General features: G+C 45.6%; 1 protein-coding gene across 7 annotated transcripts in view; it reads right to left on the reverse strand.

Annotated features, from left to right (window-relative positions):
* Positions 1–25368, reverse strand: part of LOC135899451 (uncharacterized) — a 361492-nt gene that overhangs the window by 26051 nt on the left and 310073 nt on the right. For all 7 annotated transcript variants that reach the window (XM_065428703.2, XM_065428705.1, XM_065428704.2 and 4 more), the window contains 5 exons: positions 20632–20769; positions 19832–19892; positions 18843–18894; positions 15751–15847; positions 2682–2765 (listed from right to left, as the gene is read on the reverse strand). In XM_065428703.2, coding sequence (XP_065284775.1) covers positions 2682–2765; positions 15751–15847; positions 18843–18894; positions 19832–19892; positions 20632–20769 — 432 coding nt within the window. The remainder of the gene's footprint in view (positions 1–2681; positions 2766–15750; positions 15848–18842; positions 18895–19831; positions 19893–20631; positions 20770–25368) is intronic.

Here is a 25368-nt window from a genome sequence, read left to right on the forward strand (position 1 = left end):
GCGCAGAGCGCATGAACACTGTGTTTTACAGTGTGTAGAATGCAAAGAACGGGCAAAAAACCTGAAATCTTCCTTGGCAGAGATTTCGGCGACTTTGCAGAAGATCAACCTGCTAGATGTCATGGCGAGTGATGAAGACAACGATCGTGATACGGAGTTCCTCATCGTTGACATGAGAGTGATGTAAAAATTTTTTGCTAGTGCTACGTCTACCAAGTGCAGGACAGTCAGTCTACAATTCTCTAAATGCAACAAGAGCCAGTACAGCCTGGCAGTAAAACTGGAGCTCACGTGCTCTGGTTGTGACTTTGCCGAGCACCACTTTTCGTCACCACGAGTCGACGGCCCATGGGCGATCACGCCCTTTGTGGTAAATGTGAACGCTGTGAAAGGTATCCTGAGCATAGGAAAGAGGGTGACTGCACTTGCGGACTTCTGTGCCACCCTGAACCTCTCCCACTGTGGCCTTCATCATAAAACCTTCAGGGGACATATGGACACCATGGTGGTAGCTTGCCAAGCAGCTACTACAGCCACAGAAATGGCAAGTGTAAAGGTAGTCAAGACCCTCTACAAGGACCTCCTCAGTCTGGGTGGGAATGTTGACATCATTTTTGACGGCACATGGAAGACTCGTGGATACAAATCTATCATTGCTGTTGGGTGCATCACTGAACTGTACACGGGCCTGGTGGTAGACCAAATTGTGTTGTCTAGGTACTGCCGTGGCTGCCAGGGGGCACCTGGCCCAAGTCGTGATAGCTATAGTGACTGGGCAGTCAACCACAAGTGCCTAAAAAATATAGACTGCAGTGCCGGACAGGCGGAGGTTGAGGCAGCCCTGATTTTGTTCAGGCGATCCTTAGAAAAGAATGGGCTGTGCTATACAACCATCCTTTCAGATGGCGACAGCTGCACATTCCATGCTTTGAAAGAAGAGGGCGTCTATGGATATACTGACACAGAGAAAAAAGGACTGCCTCAACCATGTTCACAAGAGGATGGGGACTGCTCTCCGCACCTTGCAGGAGAAAAAGAAAGCGCAAGGTCAAGAAGATCGCAGCATATTATGGATATGCTCTGGGGAGCCAAAAGCATAGGGTCCCAGCCATGCAGAAGGCAGTGAATGCCACACTGATCCATATGACAGCCACAGATGATCACAGACGAACAGATGAAGCAACAGATGAACCACAGTCACTGTCCACAAGGTTCCAGTTCATGGTGCGTTCATAACCGTGCACTGGCCAGCCATGAAAAACCACCACCCCACGAAATTCCACTGCCAGCCTCTGTCTGTACTGCTCTGGAGCCAGTCTTTCCAAAGCTAGGTGACCGTGCCCTCTTGCACAGTCGTGCTGATGGGATGACCCAAAATGCGATCGAGTGCCTGCACTCTGTTATCTGGAGTCAAAGCTCCAAAAACACACCCGAGTCACTGCTTGCTGTGGAAAGGGCTGTTGCAGAAGCAGTTTCATGTTTCAGCCAGCGTGCGGTTGCAGGGCAGCTTGGCTACAGCCCTGGGAGCTGCCTCATCCGAAGGCGCCTTGAGAAGGACAAGAGGAGGCTCTGCAAGGCCAACAAAGGGCACACAGAGAGCGAAGAGCTCAAGAAAAGGATGGTCAAGAGACACAAGCCCAATGTGAGCCAGGACTACTGCCCAGGACTGCTGTAAAGTGGCTGAACACCGTGAAGTGACTCACCTTTTTTTTGTCACGTGCCTTTGCAGTACGCATGTTTTGATCATGTCTGAGTGAACCAATTTTAATAAATCTGATTTTATTTTGTTCAGCAAGAATAGAGCTTCATTCTAAAGCCATTCTTTTTCTTATAGGCTCAATAGATAAAATTGCAAATGCCCTCAAAATTTTGACCGCGATTATCTCAGCTTTGTTATTTTTGTGAACTGCCTCTGCCTTACAGATGTTTTGAGGAAGTTTCCACGAACAGATTTAAACAAACTTGGTATCATTCTTTTCAGTAACAACTGAACTACAGGCTAAAGCATTTCTTTTCTTCATAACCTTGATGCAATTGTAATTATTTGATAAGCATGCAAATTACTCAAAGCTAATTCTTACTTTCCAAGCTTGAAAATTATTTCTGATCAATGAAACAGCTGTATTGACATTTAATTAGCTTTAGCCTGTGGGGTGGACCTTTAAGAAGAACCACATAGTTATGAAAAGTACCTTTTTGAATTTTGAGTTACCATAATGAACCGTAAGAAAAACACCTAATTACAATGTGGGATTTTGTCATAACTTTCTTTCTAAATGAGATATTTTAAATTTGTAGATTTGAGATCGAATCGGAGACAGGTGACACTCATGACATGCGTAATAAAGTGCCCATGTTGGTCAGCACAACATGTACACAATTATGTTGCGCTTAAATTGCAATACATTTGATTTTATCGATGCCGATGGAAGCAAACGAGTAAGCCAGGCGAGCCTGCAATCGCTGGAACACAGTATAGGCCTAGCTCACTGGCTGCCAGCCAGGGCTGACACTACTTTAATTTCAGTCCGCGAATTTCAGTCCCCCCGCAAGCTTTCACGGATTATCTTCCACCATAAGGGGGCGCATGCTCGAAATTTTATGGCAGTCTTTGTGTCAGCAAGGTACTCTTCATGTCGCTTTGCCGTAAGTAAACAAAAAGCATATCTTCAAGTACTCACTTTGTACTCGGAAGGATTTGTGATGCCCAGGTCCCGGAAGATCTTGTTCATAAGCTCGGGAAGCCCATCCACATCTATCGTGTACTGAAACAGACAGTGACAAGGGGCTAAGTTATCTAATGCTTCACAAGGTACACACCTGCTCAACAATTACAAGTCAACAAACAATGCAGTCTGTTGCCCATCATGTGCTTCTGGAGAGCACCAGCAGTAAATCAGTAGGGGTGTTCCAATATTCTATATTTCGAATTCAGATCAAATAGCCTTTGTCATTCGATTTGATAATTTACTATTCGAAATTGTCGAATATTCATTTCCTTTGAATGTGTAAGGGGGATAAGGACACTTACTGTAGTCTTACAGGAAAGATAATGATGGCAGTGAGGACTGTTCCAAATGATTCTGCTGTAGAGGGGCACCAGTTGCTGAGCGAACAGATAGGGCCGATAACCTCTGCTCAATAATTTTCATTCATTTGTTATGAATTCCTCGCATTTAGGCAGCCTATATAAGTAAATTCGTTGCCTCGATTTAGGCAAAGCAATTTGTTATTTGGCCATTCAGAACACATCTGCATCACTTTAAAACAACACTTGGTGCTATACCAATACACTTCTCTCCTTGAATGAATGGATGCTTTTTTACCAAGAGGATTTCCTGCGTACTTTATATTTCAGTGTGCTAGAAATAAAATATTGTATACTTGATTCAATATTTGAAGGCCATTTTTTGCTAGTATCTGTATTCTATTCTATTTAGAAATTTTGCTATTCGAACACTCCTACAAACTGAGCTCTTGAAAGATGCACATAGTCAAATCTTGATACAGTTAAACCTCGACACAACAAACTTCTATATAACGAAATTCGTGATATAACAAAGTATTTAACTTTTTATAACCTCTTGTCCATAGAACGCCATGTATTTAGAACCTCAATACAACGAAGTGTGTTTGTATGCGATTTCAATATAACGAAATTTCACTGCTGCCGCACAGGCATGCCAAGACAATAAATAGAAACTTCTGTGGGTGCAGATGGCCAAATGATTGAATTACAAGCGGCTGCTTGCAAACGCATCTCTTAAATCGGGCGACAAGAGCGATCGCCAAAGAGGAGCTGCATCACACTGACATATAAAGTCGAAGTCTGATAAGATCCTATTGCACCCCAAGCACTGTGTGCTTTAGGTGCGAGTGAAAGTGTGCAAGGGTGAGACAAGAAAGATGGTGGATTTACAAGTGATGCCTTTCTGTGGGAGCAAAAGAAAAGAAAGAGGAGAGTGAGGTTGCGGTAATGCAACCAAGGGGATGGAGGGAGGGGGGCGGAGTTGGGGGTAAGTTATCGCGCATCTCGGTCGTGGCTGCACAAGGCTGTAAGCGTGGACGAGCACAGAGGCAGCCATGCACCTTGTTTAAGAGGTAATCTGCTACATGTGCAAAGAGTGGGCATGCCGGGATGGCATGGCATCATGTAAGCTGTCTTCCCACACATTTAGCATTGGAGGTTGCGTAATCTCGAGTTTCGGTGACCCGTTGGAGTGAGAGGCAGAGGAAGCATTCCCTCCCAGCTGCTAGGGCTTTTCCTGATAGCATCATCCCAGTATGGGCGACGAATATCAGATATAATAATGGTATTTTTGTGTCAGATGCAACATCATTATAATGAGGCCCAAGTGTTTTTTTTTTCTTTATGCCACGCTGTCTTCCTGTTACCTTCAGACAGTGAAGTTCAGGCCAGAATTCATTCTTTTATTAATGTTTAATGCTCTGAATTTTTAAACAGTCATCCATTAAAGAGACTGAGAATCATATCTCAGACTACATTGGCAAAAGTCGTGTCTCGTTTTGACACCCTCTTCCAATCTGTGCTACTACACTTCCTCCTCGGTGATCTGCGTTATCATGCACAAGAAACTGATTTTTACATGTTTTAGTCCGTACAGGCTATGCAGCATCAGTGAATCGCTTGCTGTTGCCTGCAAAGTATATGAGAAGATGACACTGGTTTCCAAAGCTACAATGCAACCCATACAAATATCCAAATATCCAAGCTCAGCAGTTAGCTCGGTGGTTAGTGTGTCTGGCCCCTAACTTAACTCTTTAAAGGGGCCCTGAAACACTTTTCCAACTAATCATTGAATGACATCACTATTAAACTGCATTGGCTCGTGTATCTACTGCCACTAAATTTTTTGAATACTTCAAGCACAAACGAAGTTGGACGCAGTTATGGGACCGATCAGTGCCTTTCGCTCTGTTTTCATTTCCACTAGCGCGCTGGAAGCTACACAGGGGAGCCGGCAAAGGGGTGCAAGGGCACAATGCTTCACTGGCCAGGTCCAAAGGTTGAACGCGACACAGCTCGTGGCAACACCCAGTGGCAGCTGTGGCATCTACGCTGAGCTTTTAATCTCAGGAAGCCATGCGCAGCAGAAGCGGCAATGAGCCACTTATGTCGTGTTTCGACCGTCAGTGCAAAGATGAAATGGTTTTTCAGTCTCTTTGAGATGACACACACACATACAGCAGAACCTCGTTCACACATTTCTGGACAAAAAAAAAAAGCGAGAAAGAATGTACTAAGTGGGAAAATGTGCGATCTGAAGTAACTAAAAAAATTTGACAGACTGAACTTTTGTTGACATCTACGAAATGCGAAGCATCATGCAGATCGCTGCAAAACGAGACGTTGACGCGAGTCGAGCTGCTGGTGCTCCAGCAGCCTGAGACGCATATTGTTGTTTTCCTATTGCATGGTCTTTTAAGAGGGCGATGGGAAACCGAAACAAAATCGAGATGGTGGGCAACGCTGGATGCGCCTGCAATGGCGGCGCATTTGGATTATTGCCTACTAAAAGCATGCAGTACGCTACCAATGGCACTACGCACCACACGCTGTAAAACAGGTGAAGGTGCTTATCACAATAGGTTCTGCGGCAATAGCTGTGAATGCGGCCTGCGACGACCCGAGCAGGGATTTGCTGGGCCAGAATAAGAAATTGTGCATGACGTTGCTTTCACGTGAGACAGGTGGCTATTTACTGTTCTCGATGGCGCGTGCCTCATGCCTTTTTTTGTTCACATGGGATCTAGCGGCCGCAAAACATATATGATTGCAGTCTGCAGCAAAGATAGTCGCACGTTTCGGTTATTGCCTATTAAAAGCGTGCGCCATGCTTCTGAAGGCATGTGCGCTATGAAACAGATAGGCGAAGATGGTTATTGCAATAGGATTGGCGGCGATAGCTGTGAATGCCGCCTGTGACGATCCTGTAGAAGATTTACTGGTACTGAAATGAGAAACTGCGTGCGCGTCAGCGTTTTCACATTAGACAGGCGGGCAAGTATTGTGGTGAAGCTGCTGTGGCTGGCAGCTATATACTGTTCACAATCGCGCGTGCCTTGCATATTTTCTTGTTTACATGGGATATAACAGCCGGAAAATCTATGGCACGTGTAATAGCGTAGCGCTTGGCATAGTCTGTTGCGGCAGCGACCCATTTGTTCCCCGATGCTGATGTAGGGAAAGGTCCGATCAGATCAAGGCCAATGCAGAAGAACGGCTCTACTGGGACATCGAGAGGCTGAAGAAGGCTGGCAGGAAGCGTCGGTGGCCTCTTGCATTGTTGACACAGCTCGCAGCTGCCAACATACTTCTGCATGGAGCGATAAAGCCCATACCAAAAGAAACGACGGCGCACATGATCATAAGTGCGCGTTACATCAAGGTGGCCTGCTGTGGGTTCGTCGTGAAGCTGCTGGAGGACAGTGGAATAGATGTGGAGGGTACCACCAACAAGTGCTCAGGACCTGCAGGGTATACATTGTGGCGGTATAAGGTTCCACTATGTAAGGTAAGCATCCGGAGCGACTCGTTAGAAGCTCTGGAGCTGAGACGGTCGATGAGGGAACGTAACGCCAGATCACGCCGTTGTTCATCGCCGACATGAAAAAAGTCAGAGATAGAAAGAACACAAGCATTGGTGTCAGGGTTGGTGTTGTCAGCAAGATCAACGGGATATCAGGACAGGCAGTCCGAGTCCTGACGTAATTGCTCAGGCTTGTGCACGACGGAAAACGAGTACTCTTGTAACTGCAAACCCCAGCGTCCAAGACGGCCTTATAGGATCTTTCAGCGAGGAAAGCCAGCAGAGCGCATGGTGGTCAGTCACTACCGTGAATGGACGGCCAAAGAGGTACGGCCAAAATTTGGATATGGCCCAAACAAGGGCAAAGCATTATCGCTCAGTAATTGAATAATTGCACTCTGGGGCAGATAGCAGGCAGCTAGCGTACGCTATGATGCAGTCATGACCATGCTGGTGCTGGGCAAGGATGGCTCCAATGCTGTAACCACTGGCATCCGTCCGAACTTCCGCAGGAACAGAAGGGTCGAAGTGCGCCAATGGAGGAGAAGTGAGAAGGCATATAAGCGATGAAAATGCATGGGCTCCGCTATGGCCCCATCAGAAAAGTGTATCTTGCTTGAGAAGTTCAGTGAGTTGGTGTGCAATGTCAGCTAAATTTTTGACAAAGCAACGGAAGTAAGAACATAAGCCAATGAAGGAGCGAACGTCTTTGGTAAAGGAACGTACAGGGAAATGCTTCATGGCGCGAATTTTTTCAGGGTCAGGTCGGATTCCTACGCCATTAACAAGGTGTCTGAGCACTGCTATTTCACAGCGACCGAAGTTGCATTTGGATGAGTTGAGCTGAAGACTGGCACTGCAGAACATTTGGAGAATGGCCGACAGGTGGTGAATATGGCTGGAAAATGTCGTTGAAAAAACAATAACGTCATCCAGGTAGCATAAGCAGGTCAACCACTTGAAGCCTCGTAGGAGTGAATCCATTATACGCTCAAACGTGGCTGGCGCATTGAATAGACCGAAGGGCATAACCTTAAATTGGTATAGCCCGTCAGGTGTTACAAACGCCGTCTTCTAGCGGTCCGTAGGATCTACGGCAACTTGCCTATACCCACATCGCAGATTGATGGATGAAAAATAACACGCTTCACGGAGGCAGTCGAGGGCATCATCTATGCGAGGCAATGGATATACGTCCTTCTTACTGATTTTGTTTAGGTGTCTGTAATCAACACAGAAATGTCGGGTGCCATCTTTTTTCTTGACGAGCACAACTGGAAATGCCCATTGGCTACTCGAGGGTTCTATAATGTCTTTTTCTGTCATCTTGTTGACTTCTTTTTGTATAATCGCCAGTCCAGCAGCAGAAATGCGGTGTCAATTCGATGCATGACAACTGTTGTCGGGCTTAGCGGGTGGTTGTCGAAGTCAAAAACACCCTGATACGACGCTAACACATGGCAAAGTTCAGCAGCGTGTGCAGGTGAAAAGTCCGCAGCGATCATTTTATTGAATTCACTGGTGGGCAAGCTGATGGATCCTTCTGCACTCGTAGGTCGTGAAGGGGCTTCAGATGTTAGCGTGGAAATCTGATAGCCGTTTAGGGATGACAATGTTGCAAACGCAATTCTGGAAGGTAGAACATGGGTGGATAAGCCGAAGTTGAGCACAGGGAGATAAGCTTCATTGTTGACAATTTCGACAACTGTGTGTGGTAGGGTCACATTGTGCGCCAAGACGTCAATAATAGGGATGAAACGTAATCCCCATCAGCAAGAGAAGGAGAGGGCATCAAAAGAACATAAGTAGTGGATTGCGGTGGCAGTTGCACAAATTCAACAGTACACAGTTGCGTAGGCCGAGCAACAATAGTCTCGGGGACAGAAAGGAGTTCAAGTTGAAGGACACCGGCGCCACAGTCGACAAGGGCTGAATGTGTCGATAAAAAGTCAATGCCCAAGATTACATTGTATGGGCACTGCTCGAGCACAAGAAAAAGAGCACTTGTCCGCTGGCCAGATATAGTGATGCGGGCAGTACATGTTCCATCAACGGTAGGTGTGCTTCCATCGACGACTTTTACTGCATGTTGCAAGGCAGGTGTCAGGACTTTCTTCAGCTTCTCATGAAGACTAGCTCTCATCACCGAGATTTGTGCACCGGTGTCAACAAGGGCTGTAACAGTAACATCGTCGACTTGTACTTCAAGGAAATAAGAGCGGGTAGGGACAGTAAGACAAGGATTTAGAAGCCGGGCCAAGAATGCAGCGTCACCTCCAGGTGCTGCACTCTTTAGTTTTCTGGTGCGTAGGGTCTAGGGTTGGCAGGTTACGGGAAACAGCGGGCTTGCGGCGAAGGCAAAGGGAATCGGCGGGCTTGCGGCAAACGAGATTGCGGTGGCGCGGTGATGGTGAGCTGCTATACATGTTGGTGCGAGTGTCGACGTTGGGCGTGTCAGGCAGTAGAGAGTGCAATGATGTTGTACGGGAGTAGCCTTCAGGACGAGGGTTCTGGATGCTCCAACCAGTCAGCGACGTCCGACGGTTCCAGCAGTGCCGCGCAATATGCCCAACTCGAGAGCATGCGAAACATATTGGGCAATCATCTGGCGTTCTCCACTCGGACGGATTGTGGTATCGCGAATAAAAGGGCTGGCCCCTCGGTGCAACTGGTGGAACTGATGGTGTGACTGGTGTAACCGGTGGAATGCACATGGTGCAGACAGAGGAGAGTCCCAAATTAGCGACCTCCTGTCGAACCATGGCTTGAATCAAGGAAACCATAGGCTGGTTAGCAGTTGAGACAATGGGCAAAAGAGTGGCTGGTGATATTGGTTGTATTTCACGACGACCAATACGTGTGAAAATGTTCGAAGCAGGCGAGTGTAAAGTCTGCGACGGTTCTTCACATGAGGGTGATGCGGCAGTATTGGGGCGCCTGTTGAATAGCTGGGCAATACGGCAGGATTTCGCTTGTTCAAATTGCTGACACTCTTTCATGGTGGCATCCATGGTAGCACAGTTCCTGAATACCAAGAGGTTGAATGCGTCATCAGCAATACCTTTGAGTATGTGCCCGATCTTGTCCGCTTCGGACATGTTACCGTCAACTTTGTGGCAAAGCGCTAGAATATCCTAAATGACTGTCCAGTCACCGACTGATTTTCCAGACTCCAAAAATTCGGACATGCTCGATTATTTGGTCTGCTTCGTGGCACTGCCATTCTCCCTATAGACCATTATGTATAACAACTGCCGAAAGTTCTGACACATTGCAACCTCTCATCTGATTTTTCGGACACTCCTTGAGCCAACTCGATTGAGAGCAACATCGCAACACCGGCTCTGACCGGTGCATGGTTCGACTTGCGGAACGCCATTTTTGTTTTGAACGGAGCCTCCTTGCTGCCCCACGAAGTGGCGCTGCTGCTGCAAATCCCCACTCATCATCATCATTTCTGCCTGGTTCGATAGAGTGGCTCTACAGCAGTTCCGGTTTCAGCTTAGTAAGCCATGTCAAGACAATCCAGCAGCTGATTTGTTTCTTCGCGCATGACGTTGCGAGTAGGCCACATTTTTCGTTTGTGCGACTGGTGCTTGCTTTGTGTTCTGTGTCGAGGTTCCGGTGATTCAACGCGGCATATGGAAACATCGTGTCAAGTTTCTAATGGTGCCGACAGTGCCCGCACAGACTGCACTGGGGAATGCCGGCAAGTGGGCGCTGGGAGGCCTAAGATTTGTCACCTTCAGATGTGCTCCCTACCGATGCGTAAAATATTCTGCAGAGACGTGCGCAGTGGTTGCATTGCAATTCCGGACACCGTCTCATTTGACAGTTTCATAGGTGCTGACGCTGCAGCACTGACATGCGCAGAACTCGACGACGGCGAGATCATTCGTCAGGTTTCTGCTGTACCGCCAGACGATGACTCCGAGTCAGAAGATGATGCACCATGTGCTACGCTGCCGTCGCATGCAAAGCGTGTACATGCAGTGACTGTGCTTTCAGCCGCCTATAGTGACCATATGACCCTCTCCGAGATTCAGGCTTATCTGACTGCACGTAAACGGAACAGCATGCAACGGCGCATTCACGATTTCTTCAAGCCTACGGCCGAGCCCGAACAAGTGCATGGAAATAAAGGATTTAATTTATTTTTTCTTAATCTGCTTTTTCGGACACCTGTTTATTCGGACATTTCCGTAGTCCCCATGAGGTCCGAATAAACGGTTGGCGACTGTAGATGACTGCGCACGAGAGCCAACTTCTTTTTTAGTGGCTAGCTGACGACCCAAGGGCTTGCCGAACAAGTCGTTCTGTTTTTCTTTGCACAGGTCCCAGCTGGTGAGATCGTGCTCGTACCAGACGTGTGAAGTTCCCTTAAGATAAAATACCACATTTGCCAGCATAAGGGTATCATCCCACCTGTTCTGTTTGCTGACATGCTCGTACTATCAAATCCAATCTTCAATGTCCACGTCATCTGTGCCACAGAAGGTGCCTGAATTTTTCGGAAGCAATAAGATGACAGTCGGTGGGGACGGCTGCGGCGCGATAAGTTCCGGCAAGGTGAGTGCTTCACTGGCCATCGCCATCGGCCATCACTGGCCATCGTGCTGGGATGATGGTGATGAACAGGCAGCGTACCTCGCACCTCCACAAGAAATAAGAAATGTTGAACAAAAAATGTATATTTACCAAGTAAGGTGAGCAGCACAGGAGTCACAGCAGCCAATATGGCGAGACGTCTCCTTTACATCTTCTTCATTGATGCTGGCCTAGTGCGAGACTTCTGTCTCGCGGCAAAATGATTGCAGTTTGGCGACATACCGAATGTTGGTGCCGAAAAATCATGTTTTCCGGGAATGTATGAACCGGCAAAAATTAGCGTTACTCTATTGGGTCATTTTTTATGTTCTTGACTGTGAATGTTGAGGCCGAGAAAACGTACGTCATGGGGAGGTATAAACGAGGTTCCACTGTATATTTTATTTATTGAACTCAAATAAGCAATAATTGCATTACTGAGAATGTATCACAAAATCAGCTAATAGCTGTTGTGTGTGCAGGTGCTCGTGATTGCCAAATTAACTCGCATAATGATCGCACTTCTTTGTAAAAAAAATTGACGCTAATTCAGGGGTGCGATCATTATACGGGTTATATTTCCCGCAGAAAAAACAACATTTTTTATTTCATTTTGCGTTTGCTGCGGGATGACAACAGGTCAACAAATAGGCAGCTGCCACTGTATGTAGTGTGGAACACCAAAACGAAAATGGCGGCCGGCGGAGCAAGCCAAACGTGCCGAACGCGATTTTTTTTCTCGTGGGTACATTGCGTGCACTGAAACAGTTTCTTCCGTATCTGTAATGAATAATATTGTTAATATCGGCAAGTATGCGGCAATAACGTAGCCATGTTCACTTTGAGGGGACAGAGACAGATGGGCATGCTTAGCTGCCAGTGACATAGAAACACATGGCGGGCATGATGCGGAAACTGTGGAATTTGTTTTCACTACCATCCTAATACAGCACGTTTCCGCTAAGTGTGGGCGATTATGTTAGCTGTGTTACAAGTGTCGGCGTATGAATAGGGTACACTACCAACGTATCAGTGTAAATGCGCCTGCTATCGTTGCCGCTCACGGTTGCGTGCCCACGAGTGCAGACGAGAAGAATCGAAAGGCGCCTTATTTGTTGTTGTTGACCACAACCATTATATAGCTTACACATAATAAAGACAAGTGTGGCTGTCATTTTTTTTTGTCATGGAAGTGCGGGAAGTGATGAAAGGAATGAAATGGGGCATCTGCTTAAGAATGTTTGGTGCATGCGGATCGCTTGGTTTGTCTTAAAGAGTCGTTCGCGTAGCATTCAACAGATGGTAAGTGTGATCATTATTAGCTAGACTTGGCACATGACATATCGCTGCGGCAAGTTTAGGGTGTGATCATTACACAGGAAATACTTAAAAAATCGAATTTTGATGACAAAATTCAGGGCTGCGAATATTACACGAGTGCGATCATTATGCGAGTAAATACGGTACACTGCAGGACAACTGTGGAAACAAGAGCAAGCGATTTCTTGCCTATTTTGACATGAGACTGTAAATTCCCTGTTGCATGCATTGTGATTACAGTCAACCCCACTTATAACAATATTCAAGTGCCACGAAAATTCCATTGTTATAATCGGCTTGCATGAAAAAATCAAAATAGCGGATGGCAGAGCTGTTGTGGGAAAACTATCATGGTGGGGAAGCCAGTGCCCCTCCCCACCACCTTCCTTCATCCGGCTACTGATTGCGCTCACTCTAACTGCTTCCTGGGCACTCCGATTGTGTGTAACAAGCCACGGCTGTAGACGTTAAAGAATGGCACTGCTAGAACAACTGCAAGGAGGGGTCACGGGTGGCAAGCATCGTCAAGGCATCGCATTGGCGGCCCCAACAGGAGCCTTTTAAAAATTGCGAGAAGGCTGCCCCGGCAGCCTGTCAGCTTGATAAATCCAGAAGAAACGCCGAGGTGAGATTGCCACAAGCATCTCGCCACGTACTTCACACTGGCTTGCACGAGAAAACCCTATGTCCGTCAGCCTTGCATGCTTTACGCAAAGCCTTCTGGCATCCTTCTCTAAGGCATCCAGGTGCTCTGTAGTGCAGCGGATGGTTCCTAGCGAAAATGAAGTCCCGGAGGGACAGATTCATCTGCTGGGCCTCCTGTGAGGACAATGTTGAGGCGGCCTGCCCTACTGTGTCATTGCTGCCATCGCTATCTAATGCAAGCGCGTTCGCGACGATTGCCTCATCGGGCAGCCTGTCCTACCGCGTCATTGCTGCCGTCGCTATCTCATGCAAGCACGTTGGCGACAATCGCCTCATTGGGCAGCCTGTCCTACCGCGTCATCGCTGCCGTCGCTATCTGATGCAAGCGCGTTCGCGACGATCGCCTCATCGGGCAGCCTGCCCTACCGCGTCATCGCTGCCGTGGCTATCTGATGCAAGCGCGTTCGCGACGATCGCCTCATCAGTTAGAAGCACTTAGTTTCCACATCTACAGCCGTGTGCTTTCTATTCACCGGCAACGTTGTGCATTGCCGATGATCAGCGGGCAGATCAGCCATCTTCCATTTCGGCGGAGAGAAATCGTGTGGCCAGGAACGATTTCAACGCAGACAACGAAGACCAACACAAGCGATTAAGCTGTTTGCAGAACTGTGCTGAATGAGGAGCCAGCGAGCAACATGCGAGCAACCTGCGAGCAGCGCAGTCACCTGTCGCCACGCCCGTCTCGAAAGTGCGGCTTTCATTTGCATCAGTCATCAAGCTCTAAAGATGATTTGCTTCTGCACGAAAGCACTGACAGTGATGGCAGTGCTTTCCATGCTTTAGACACATTGAGTGGCCCTGATGTCACCAACTACGATGACAGTTTTGATACGGCACAGCAGTGAATGAAGTTAGTTGGACATAACCTTCTGCCAATGCCTTCTCATCTGAAATTTGTGTATTTTCAGACACTAGTTATGAATTTACAACCCCCATGTTATATATATTTTGAATCTGTAAAAAAGTGCTATCCAAATATTCAATAAAAAGAAATATAATTTTCTAAATGCATTGTTGGATTTTTTTCCCTCATTTAAGTGGCAATATCATCACAGTGAGTGAAGTTTTGCTTTACAGTGAAACCGTAAGTGGGAGTTTTGCAATGGTTTTTTTATGGTGTTGTATTCAGTACCAAATGTTAGCTATAATACAGTCAGCAATGCAGTTTGCATCGCAGCCGCATATTGATGCATAGCCAAGCTGTTTGAATGCATAGCTAGGTGCAGGCATTGGTAAAGTGAGTGCAGCATGCAGGGACCGGCATCAGCTATATAGCATAGAGTATAGAAGCACTAAACTAATATATAGTGAAAAGCTTGAAAAACACAAGTACTGCGAAAAAATCGCACTTACTAATCTTCCAAATCTCGGATAGATTATGGGCAGTGGCAAGCCAGACTCGTAGAACTTCGGAACGGTTGCGAGAACTTGTTTAAAAGCTTCACTGTCTGTGATGTATAGGTTGCTTGGATTGGCATACACATGCTATGTTTTTTTTTAACCCTTTGAGGGTCGAATTATTTTGAAAAACACTTTCCCAGGCGGTCAAATTATTTTATTGCTGATCTTGAATGTACAAAATGTATAAAGTCGGGAATAAATAGTAAAAAATAATTATGAACAGTATTTTGGTGTCAGCATCACTCAGAACTACAATATGTTCAATAGTATTTCCGAGCGTGGTACTCCTTGAAACACGGGTCTAAGCACAGCGCCTTATCGCAGTCTGCACACCTAAAATGTGTGTCTGTTCACTTGGAGCGAGAAGTTGTGTTGGCGCACACATTACATCTCTGCGTGCAGCTGCCTTGGGCAGAGGTCTGAGGTACCCTCTCACGTAAGCACGTTGCCGCGGAGAGCAAGAATACCTCGTGAGCGGTGGTGATAAACAAGCTAAGAGCAGTGCCAATCAAGATAGAAATCAATTTCCGCCGCCCCTGCGAGAGTGTGCCGACAAAGAGAAAAACCACGTTTCGCGCGTCTCCGTTGTGATCGCACGGCAGAACCGAAACCATAAAGCGCGTTGCCACTGAGAGCGAGAATACCTTGCGAACGGCGCTGATAAACAAGCTGAGAGCAGCGCCAATCAAGATAGAAATCAACTTTCACCGCCTGCAAGAAAGGGCCGACAAAGAAAAAAATTACGTTTCACGCACCTCCGTTGCGATCACGTGGCAAAGCCGAAACCGCCAAAGGGGCATTGCCGCAGTCTATCAATCAGTTCTGTTTATCTCCCCAAGAAGGTAGCACAAATTTCAAACGTTTCTTGTAAGTGCTAAGAGGTGGCAGCACCTCACGGTGAGCATGCATCGTCATTAGGGCGCGAAATTTCAAACGGAGGGTCGGAACCGTACCCGTACGGCAAAGACCTTGCGGGACAGAAAACCGCCGCCATATATGTACGGCAAAAACCTTCAAAGGGTTAATACTTTCCACTATGGCGGCAGATTATAAATAACTAATACTTAAGTGCCTTGTGCCAACTGGTGCCTACTCGGCCAATGATGCTACTGAAAGCACTCTTTATATATTCCTTGCCAAAACTGCTCTTTTTCACTGGAAAAGCCACAGTGCAGCGACCCACCTTGGAAATTTTGGCCGATGGCAGGATGGGGAAGCTGAGCTGTGAATTCCTGCGCACCTCTGGCTGGACAGCGTCGAGGCCAAAGTAGCGCTTGCCTCTGTAGCAAAAAAAAAAAAAAAAAAAAGAAAAAAAAAATGTTTCGCACAAACAGCTTACCCCACACATCTCAAGTCCAGAGAATGTCAAAGAAATGTACAGACTGCAGTAAAATTTTAATTTACCGAACCCTTGGGGAACATAACCAAGAGTTGTCGAACTGGAGGTGTTGCTGAAGCCAACATTTTGACAGGCAGATCTATCTTCGTCAGGGCAACAACCTGACTGAAAGCAGTTGCTGGCCTGACGAAGACAAGTCCCCTCATCAAAACGATGGCCAAAGAGACAGCTCTTATTCAACAACTCTGGATCACTTCAAGTATCCGTCTCCACGAGCTTTTCTGTTCTACAAGAACCTAAAAAAATATTTTGAGTTACACTTTATTGACTGACTGACTGACTGATTGATTGACTGTAAGCCCCATATTAGAAATGCCTCTTAACTTGAAGCCCATGCTTGCCTTGATTTAAGTGATGCCTATCATGAACGCACTAAAGGAAACACAATGAGCATCTTGAGCACGTACACACCAGGCGTCACTTATATCAAGTCAAGCATGGGCTTTCAATTCAAAATGCATTTCTGAATACGGGGGTATGTGTAGGTTTTAGTGGTACGAGGTCAGTGGTACGTAGTGGTACGAGGTTTAGTGGTCAATTATTACAGGCAGATGTGAATTCTGTTGCAGACTGTGTTACCAACTTTTTGCATATTAATCCAACTAAGACACTTGTTGTTTCCTTCAATCATAAAATGCACACTTTACTATACGACTACATACTTAGTAACATTCCTTCGAAAACAACGAGCTGTATGCATGACTTAGGAATATTGGTTGACTCCCAGCTAAATTTTGAAGGACATCTTTCAAGTATCATTAATGCATCCTACAGAAAGTAAGGCCTCGTATCAAGAATGACAAAAAAGTTTACAAATGTCAACTGCGTTGTTATCTTGCATTCTTCTTTTGTGTGCTCAAAGTTGCAGTTTAGTTCTGTTTTATGGAACTATATTAATTTCACCAAAGTTGCAAAAATTGAATGTGTTCAACTATTAATTTGTATCCTGTACAATCAATTTCTGGGATACCATGTATTTTATGCCTAGGAGCATGTACTGCGCATGTTTAATATTAGACCCCTAGAAATAAGGCAGAAATATTGTGATTACTTGTTCTTGTATAAACTAAATCACAACCACTTCTCGTGTTTGCAGTTACTGTCAGCTGTAACATTCTGCATGCCTTGCCCAAACTTGCGTAAACCTAGCATTTTCTAGGGGAATTCTTCTTGCACCTCTAATGCTATAACAGGTCTTGTAAAACAACAAAATCCCTTACATCATGATCTTGATATATTCAGCTCTACTATTTGCACATTGTTTGACTTCTGTCTTTGACTAATTCAACTTTTCGTTGCACTTTATACCTTGTTCGTTGAGATATTGTTTTGTTCTTCAGTTTTATGTTCTTTCTGTAACACAAGTGCACCAACACTAGGGCATAGAGCTGTTCTTGGGCACTTTCAGAAAATAAATAAATGAAATCAAATGAAACCCTGCACCATCCCCAGCAAATATTTTGATAAATATTTATATTAGTCTAACGCATTGTTTCACGAGTTCTATGCGTCCCTGTGACATGCTGTGAGCACAGGTTCTGTAGTTACCAGTGTGCCTGTATGTCAAACAGGGTAGCCAAATATAATATAATCAGTACCAGCAGTAACAGGCCTGCTTGATTAACATGGGCTACATTGATCTAGCCCAATTAGGCTAGTACAGCAGCAAAACCGCTTAAACAGTAGTTTAGTTTTAAAAGTAGTAAAGTTAAATCCCCGACTCAGCGGTCATTGAACATAATGTGTTTTGTACCCACACAAACCATACCATCTTATTGCGCGCCTATTGGTTAACACGCAGTGTTTCCACTTTTCGTCATGCAAACACGGCGGTGCGTGGTCTCCATCGGGCAGCCCGGCAGAACAACACACCTCAGAGATCAGAACAATGGCCTTCAAGCGCCTTGCATGTTTGCGCGTGAAGCCACATCGACATCATTTCGGCGCCGTGCCAGAGAGCATTGTGGCGTCGTACAAACAAGGGCTCACGTCATGCTGAAGCTCAGCACAGAAGAAAAATAAGGCATTGTTCGTGCTTTTGAACGTGACACAAAGAAGTCGGTGCTGGCATTCGACAAGGGTCTAGTGTTGACTATGGTGTGTGGCATTTGGAATGCGAAGAAGTTGCTCAGCAGCACTGCTGCGACCACAAAAAGATGTCGGCTACGAGGTTCGACTTTTCACCATCGTTGCCTCTGTTTTTGCCGAAGTGTCGACTAATGACAGTGATGAGGATGCCATGGAAAGCGACAGCATGGGCGATTCAGGCCCGACAGTGGCAGAAGCTGCACATTACATCAGCCTTGCAAATGCGATTGTCGCGACGAGAACAGCACCCTGCTATGAAAAAGGCACCCCGCGACTACTGCAGCGTTACTGCCCGGATTCATGGAGAATGTGCAATGCCAACGAGGAATCTTCCATGTGAGTGTTCGCAGAGAAGAGGGGGCTGGCTGAAAAGCTGGCTCGCAGATTCAGTAAGTTTAAAGCTGCTGTTGTCGCTACTAGCCGGCCGTAGCATCAAACGAAAAAAAAACACTGTTGTCGCACGAAGTGAATAAATACTGCATGTTTTTTTTTCCCCCTTTCATTGCACTCTCTCTTGAGTTCCGTTTTTGACAGGCAAGTGGGCGACCTCATGCAATTTCGGTTAAGCAGTATTACCATTTAGTATGTACTTTACGCGAGCTTTGGCCAACTATGCTTTAATGAGGTTTCACTGTACACCCATAAATGTTATAAGGGAGACACTGTTATTCAAATAATGTTCATGATGTTTTCCATCAATATTCAATGCACACGCAGGTAGGTGGCTATCCATAGCGGCTGTCCTTGCAATCCTTACATCCCATCCAATTTTCCAGACTGCTACTCACGTAGTTCGGTCTGTGCTGCAGACCGACGGGAAGTAGACCGTTGGTAGAGCAGCTGCAAAGACAGGGCCAATATGAGTGAAGGTCATGCAAGCAACATTGGGTTCTAGTCGTCTGATGGGGACACCGGCTAAATATATATAAACAAAGAAAAAGAAAATGAGCAAATGCACAAGCGTTGTTACACTTTTACAAATATGTTAAGTGGGGATTTATATGGCTTTAATTGTGCAGCTTGTTGTATTTTCTGCTATTACTTTGGTTCATGATTGGGTTAACAGTGGGTGTAAATAAGTGCACTTGAATAAGTAAATAAATAAATATGGATGACAGTACATGATAATATACTAGTACTTGCACCAGCTGTAAAATGTGGACAGGTAACCACACTTCTACAAAAGATTCGAGTGAGAGCCAGAAGCTTATGAAGTAACGCTACGTTACACAATTTTAGAAATGGCTACTAGAACAGCCTTGTTCTTTTCAGTGGACACCCTTCGACAGACTCCACTTTACATTCCCGGCAGATATGCTTTGACAAGGCCAAGGTTGTAGAGCATATCTTGATTCTAAAAAAAAACATTAAATTCTGGGGTTTTACTCGTGAAAACGCTGATCTGATTACGAGTCATGCTGTAGTGGGAAGGGGGGTCTCCGAAATAATTTTGACCACCCGACGTTCCGTAAGGTGCAACCAATGCACGGTACATGATCGTTTTTCTTGCATTGCACCCCTGTTAGAAAGTAGCTAGCGTGGCCGGGATTGAACCTGCGACCGCGAACTCAGCAGTGCAACGCCACAGCCATTGAGCTCACCATGGCTGGTTGACATAAGAGAAATCTGACACAGAAGCAAGTGCATGTGTTTCGTTCATCTCGTGCTACTTGAGATGTATGATTTAGATAAAGCATTAGGCTATGGATCTCTAAAGGCACGGTGCCTGGTTAAGAGTTTAATAAGAAGCGCGGATACATTATGGAACATCACTCACGCTGTTCCATGAGGACTCCAGCTCTGACTGAGCATCCACCCAAGTCGACTATAACAACACGCTGCAACGAAATTGAAAAAAAAAAAGAAAAGTGGCGTGGATTAGAAGCAGGACAACTAACTTGTGGTCCACACAGACGCTGTGGAAAAAACTAAGCAGAAAGAATTAAGGATTAGCCCCATTACACAGCAGACTCGTGCTGAGACCTTTCGTTACTCGACTAAGGTGTTTAAAAATGTGAGCCAAAGGTTTTATTTTATTTTGTGTCTGACCAAATTGTGGTCCTACCTTTCAAATCACATGAACTGGAGCACTGTGAGGGTCTAATCATAAATTGTGTAGTCTGATGAAGCAAACAATAATAAAAATTCGCTGAACATTAGTTTCACAATGTTCACAGCAAATGGAATCGGGTAAACAAAGGGAAACTGCTCTCTCGAGAAATGACACATTAGCCCGCTCTCCAGAGGCAACACTCCTCGCTATCAAAGCCTCCCCAACACACCTGTAACATGCACATTACACTCCCTATGTAATCTTTACGCTCATCAAGTCCATGTCCACGCTCATTTATGCATTCAACATACACATTACATGTATGCTCGGCATGTGCACACTAAGTTTATGTGCTCGCTATGTAAACACTTGTTATATAAGCACACACACATGCATGCAGTCGATCCAAGACTTATTATGCACGCAATCACTACGTACGGACTTGTTATCTACGCGATCATCAGTTACACATAACTTATGCACGCACTCGCTACGTGCACACTGGTTAATGTGCGTCAACCAACCTTGCTGCAGGGCAGAGGCCTCTCAACAGGCTGCACAAAGCTGCGTTGGGGATCCTGCTGGCAGTGCGACTGCAGGGCCTCCAGCCATGCCCGGCACTCGGAATCAGAGGAGCACTTGACTGCCACATAGTGACCCTTCTGCACACACAAACCAGGCCACACTTTCTCTTCAGTCCACACTTTATTTGGACGGGAGCTCCATGACTAAAGGCCAGTAAGGATTGCATATACAAACAAGAAACAAAAGTACACTTGCCTCCGGTTAATTCCACTTCGATTAATTCGGCGTTTCGCTCAATCCGAACACGCTAGAAAGTCCCCGTCAGTAACCCACTGCACCCCCTCATGTGCACAGTGACTACTAAAAGCTTGAAAACAAAAGGAATGTAGCAGACAGCACCAGTGCTTCCCTGGGCGATGACAGTGACAGTACGGTGCACGCAAAAAGCGTCTCCCGTTGCTCCAATGGCAGAAGTTTCTCTCATCGATGTGGAAGTCCTACCTGGCTTGAACGTTTGACGATGCCTCTGCGGCTACCACAACTATTCGTTTGAAAGAGGCACTATAGTGGCATCGCCTGTTTGGTACCATTACAATAACACCACACTATGCCACCTAGCGACCATAGCCACGCCGCCCGCCGATTTTAGATGGGTCAAAACAGTGACGTCGCTCGTGTACTTCAGTTGGCTACTGGCACGACTAGTAGCGGCTGCGATGCTGATTTTTCTAGGTTGTGCTAGCTATGGACCATATCTATCAATTTCAATTAAAAAACTGGCCTGCTTTTCAAAATCCTCGAGTCTAAGCCGACCCTAGAATTTGGCATATGATTATTCGAAAAAAAAACAAAAACAAAAAAAAACAATCAGCCTAGATTCAAATAAATGCAGTATCAGATGACTCGATTAGTGTTACAGCTAGACTCAATACTAAGCATGAGTTCTTGCATAATGCAGATGTGCGCCTAAAGACAGGCAATGTGCTACGTTGTGTACGTCCTTAAGGGGGGAGGCTACCCTCGGATACCACTGTGTTTGTTTATTGAGATATCTTAATGAAATTATCAGGATAGATTCGTAGCAAAATTATTAGTAGAACTAGAAAATTTCATGCAGTTATGTTCACTGGTTCTCAAGTTACAGCAATGTCAGAATGGTGCAAATGGTTTTCCCATTCCAGGCCTGCAGAATTTTCAAAAGGTGCTGCGACTGTGAAATTCTTATGATAATTCCCAGATGGATACCTCAGGGCAAGACAGAGCCCTTTTTTAAAATTTCCTTGCTGAAATATTTTAGCAGACCACCGAATTTAGCATTGGTGATTAAGATTTTATCAATCAAATTTTGATTAAATATCACATATAACAGACACAATATATATAAAAAATGGGCTTGTCTTGCCCTCGGAAATTTAGTCAGATACACAATAAAAAAAAGCTTCTGGAAATCTGATGATCGGTTATAGAGGTATGGCTGGAACAGGCAGCCTCACCAGCCAAAAAAGTCATTTTGAGAAAATGAGCTTTGAAAGTTTTGAGCCCATATATTGGTCTAAAATGACTCTGCAGCGCAACTGGAGATGTCCTTAGGCGCTCTCTTCTTTTGCCGCCTTTCCACCTTCTCTTGCGATCGCTTCTTGGCCTTTTTCAAGCACAGAGAATCTTTCTCGGCTGCCCATCAAATGGCCAGGTGGCCAGGTGTTAGCCCCACTGGTGAACATAGCTCTTGGGTGGCAGCCAGCATTATATCTTAAAACTGCCTCATGCAGTGCTGTCTCCACAGCAATCAGCGACGCATGGTGCTCTTTGGGCATCAGGGACCACAGCTATCCGGGCGAGCTTCATAGAACGCTTCCTTGCACTGAACGTGTGTAGTGTCGTCTTGAGTTTCTTTGGGTGCATCGTGAGCGAGTGCACAACAATCGGCAGGCTAAATGCAACAACGGTCTCATAAAAACGGTTGAAAATCGTCTCGTAAAGACGGTAGAAACTTGGAAAATATGTGAACGACGGCAAAGATAGAAGATGGCAAGCGGAACACACAAAGGGCGCCGGCGATGGAGGAGCCAAAGCAGACGACGGCTGGATGCATTATGCAAGAGACCACTACATCATCACACGCAGCAGCCAACGGGAGTCGCGGGCGCCCCCGTGTCCTTGAGGAGCGTGCACTTTGCCCAAACTCAGCTTCGCGTCTCAGCCGCAGAAAACTTGAAAGGTCTCGTGAGCCCTCCAATCATGAGCGATTTACGCATCTGCCACGCTGCCGCCACCACTGCGGGTGGCGGGAAAAAAGAAGCACAAGAATGCACAAACAAAATAACACCAAAATGGAGGCCCCCATGGGAGCGGTGGAGAAATGGTGTTCGCACCAAGTAGGGGTATTTTGAGCACTCGTTCGCCGCTCAAGGGCTGCCGTGGCTTGTTATAAGGTTTGTTTGAAATAGTTTTGCGATGAATTAGATATGGATATTTACAGAAATGCTGGTTTATAAGACATACTGCCCGAAAATGTGGTTTTCCAAAAATCGACTTTTTTGCAATTTTTCTGTTTTCAAAGGCTGTATCCCATCTTAAGTATTTTTAAGAGCCAATGACACCCCTTTACCTTTAAATTTTTGCTCATGATCTATGCTTGGATTTCGTATATATACCGTACAGCAGACTTCTGTTAATTCGACCCCAACCAGCACACATGCATTTCTATAGGTCCAAACTTTCGCTATTTGAAACTGTGGGGATGCGCGACTCTCACGCATCCCCTGATATGCTGTTAACCTACAACTGGCCTTCACCAGATAATTCAAATTTGACCAATCACCATACATGCGCCTAATCCCTATCATAACCCCAATAGCGACCCCTTTAGTGTCAGCATCTGTCTCACCAGTGCTCAGGCAACAGTGAACGAGTTTAACAGACATCATCTCCCACCAAAAACCCCAATTTTGTATTTTGGCCTGCCTTATGAAGATTTTCAAGCAATAAAGGTATCTCACATTGTCTGATTACAATATTTACCTGATTCTAACACATCATTCCAGTTTTAAAAAAATTGAAGCAAAAGCATGTTCGCAGCATTTGCACGCTTTGCCGCATAACACGTCTGTATTTTGGTAAAGCCAAAGTTAAAAATAACATGCGGCGAAGCTGACTTTACGAAATTGATCATCACTGTACAACACATTTGCCTCTTTTTCTTGCTAAAAAATCAGGTACGCATTAGATTCCTACTTTGTTTCGGAGCTTTGATGTCATTTCTACATTAGTTTTCTACTTTGTACAGATAGAAAGCAGGCACTCGTTTGATTCAAGGGCATGCTAGAAATGAGCAATTATTGCCAAATGAATCGCGGTGTTATCAAGTTCTTTTTCTGCATCTTGTTTAATTTAATTCACCGGATAATTTGATCCAGTTTGTCGGACCCGTAAGGGCCAAATTAAGGGAAGTTGACTATAATATATAGGTGCTTGTTGTGTGAGATCTTTGAAATTGCGTAGTTTTTCCTCCCTTAGTTTTGCAATGTTTATCACAATCGGTATGACTCGTTGTCCACTCCTGCGGAAGGCTTTAGGTTAAAGCCAGATTTCACCGTTGTAAAAATATATATACAGTGAAACCTTGCTAAACCGTAGTTGGCCGGAGCTCGGAAAAAGTATGTACTAAACGGTAGTACTGCTTTACTGAAATTGCATAAGATCGCCCACTTGCCTGTCAAAAATGGAACTACGAGAGAGTGCGATGAAAGGGCAGAAAACATGCAGTATTTAATCACTTTGTGTGACAAAAGTATGCTATTTTCATTTGACGCCATGGCGGACTAGCAGCAACGATGGTGGCTTCAAACTCACTTCGGCTACGAGCCAGCTTTTCTCGGCAAACACCCGCATGAGGCTGACGTAACGCACAGCATCTGCCACTGTGAGGCCTGAATCGCCCACACTTTCACTTTCCGTGTTGTCCTTGTCACTGTCGTTAGGCGACACTTCGGCAATAACAGAGGCAACGATGGCGAAAAGTTGAACCTCCAAAAGTTCAACCTTCTGGCCGACGTATTTTTGCAGTCGCAGCAGCACTGCAGAGCCACTTCTCATTCGCATTCCAAATTCCACACACTGTAGTCAATGGTAGATACCTCTCGCATGCCAGCACCGACTTGTTCGTGCCATGTTCGATAGTACGAACGATGTCCAATATTTCTTCTATGCTGAGCACCCGGTTTTTGTCGCAGCTTGCATGATGCCACAACACGGGCAACAACGCTCTCAAACTGTGGCATGGTGCCAAAATGATGCTGATGTTGATGTGGCTTCGCCCTTCTACCTTTCAGGCGTCCTCTGCATTTGTGCTTGGAGGCCGTTCTGATCTCTTGAGGCTCGTTGTTCTGACGTAGTGCAGGGATTTTGCGATGAAAAGTGGAAACAGTAAGTGTTAACTAATACGTACGCAATAAGCTGGTACGGTTTATGCGGATACAAAACGCATTATGTTCAATGGCCGCTGAGTCGGGGATTTGACTTTACTACCTTTAAAACGAAACTAATGTTTAAAGGGACACTAAAGTGAAAAATGATTTCTTCTGCACCAGTAAATTACCATTCTACAACACCAAAAACACCATTCTTACAATGTTAAGATGTCTGGTAAGGCAGAAAAAGCACAAAAACGAAATACGGACGGCAACACCTACTTAAGTTTCCGCACCTGGGGGCTGTGACGCCTTGGATTTTGATGG

Source organism: Dermacentor albipictus, chromosome 6, assembly GCF_038994185.2.
Source record: "Dermacentor albipictus isolate Rhodes 1998 colony chromosome 6, USDA_Dalb.pri_finalv2, whole genome shotgun sequence".
Classification (NCBI taxonomy): domain Eukaryota; kingdom Metazoa; phylum Arthropoda; class Arachnida; order Ixodida; family Ixodidae; genus Dermacentor; species Dermacentor albipictus.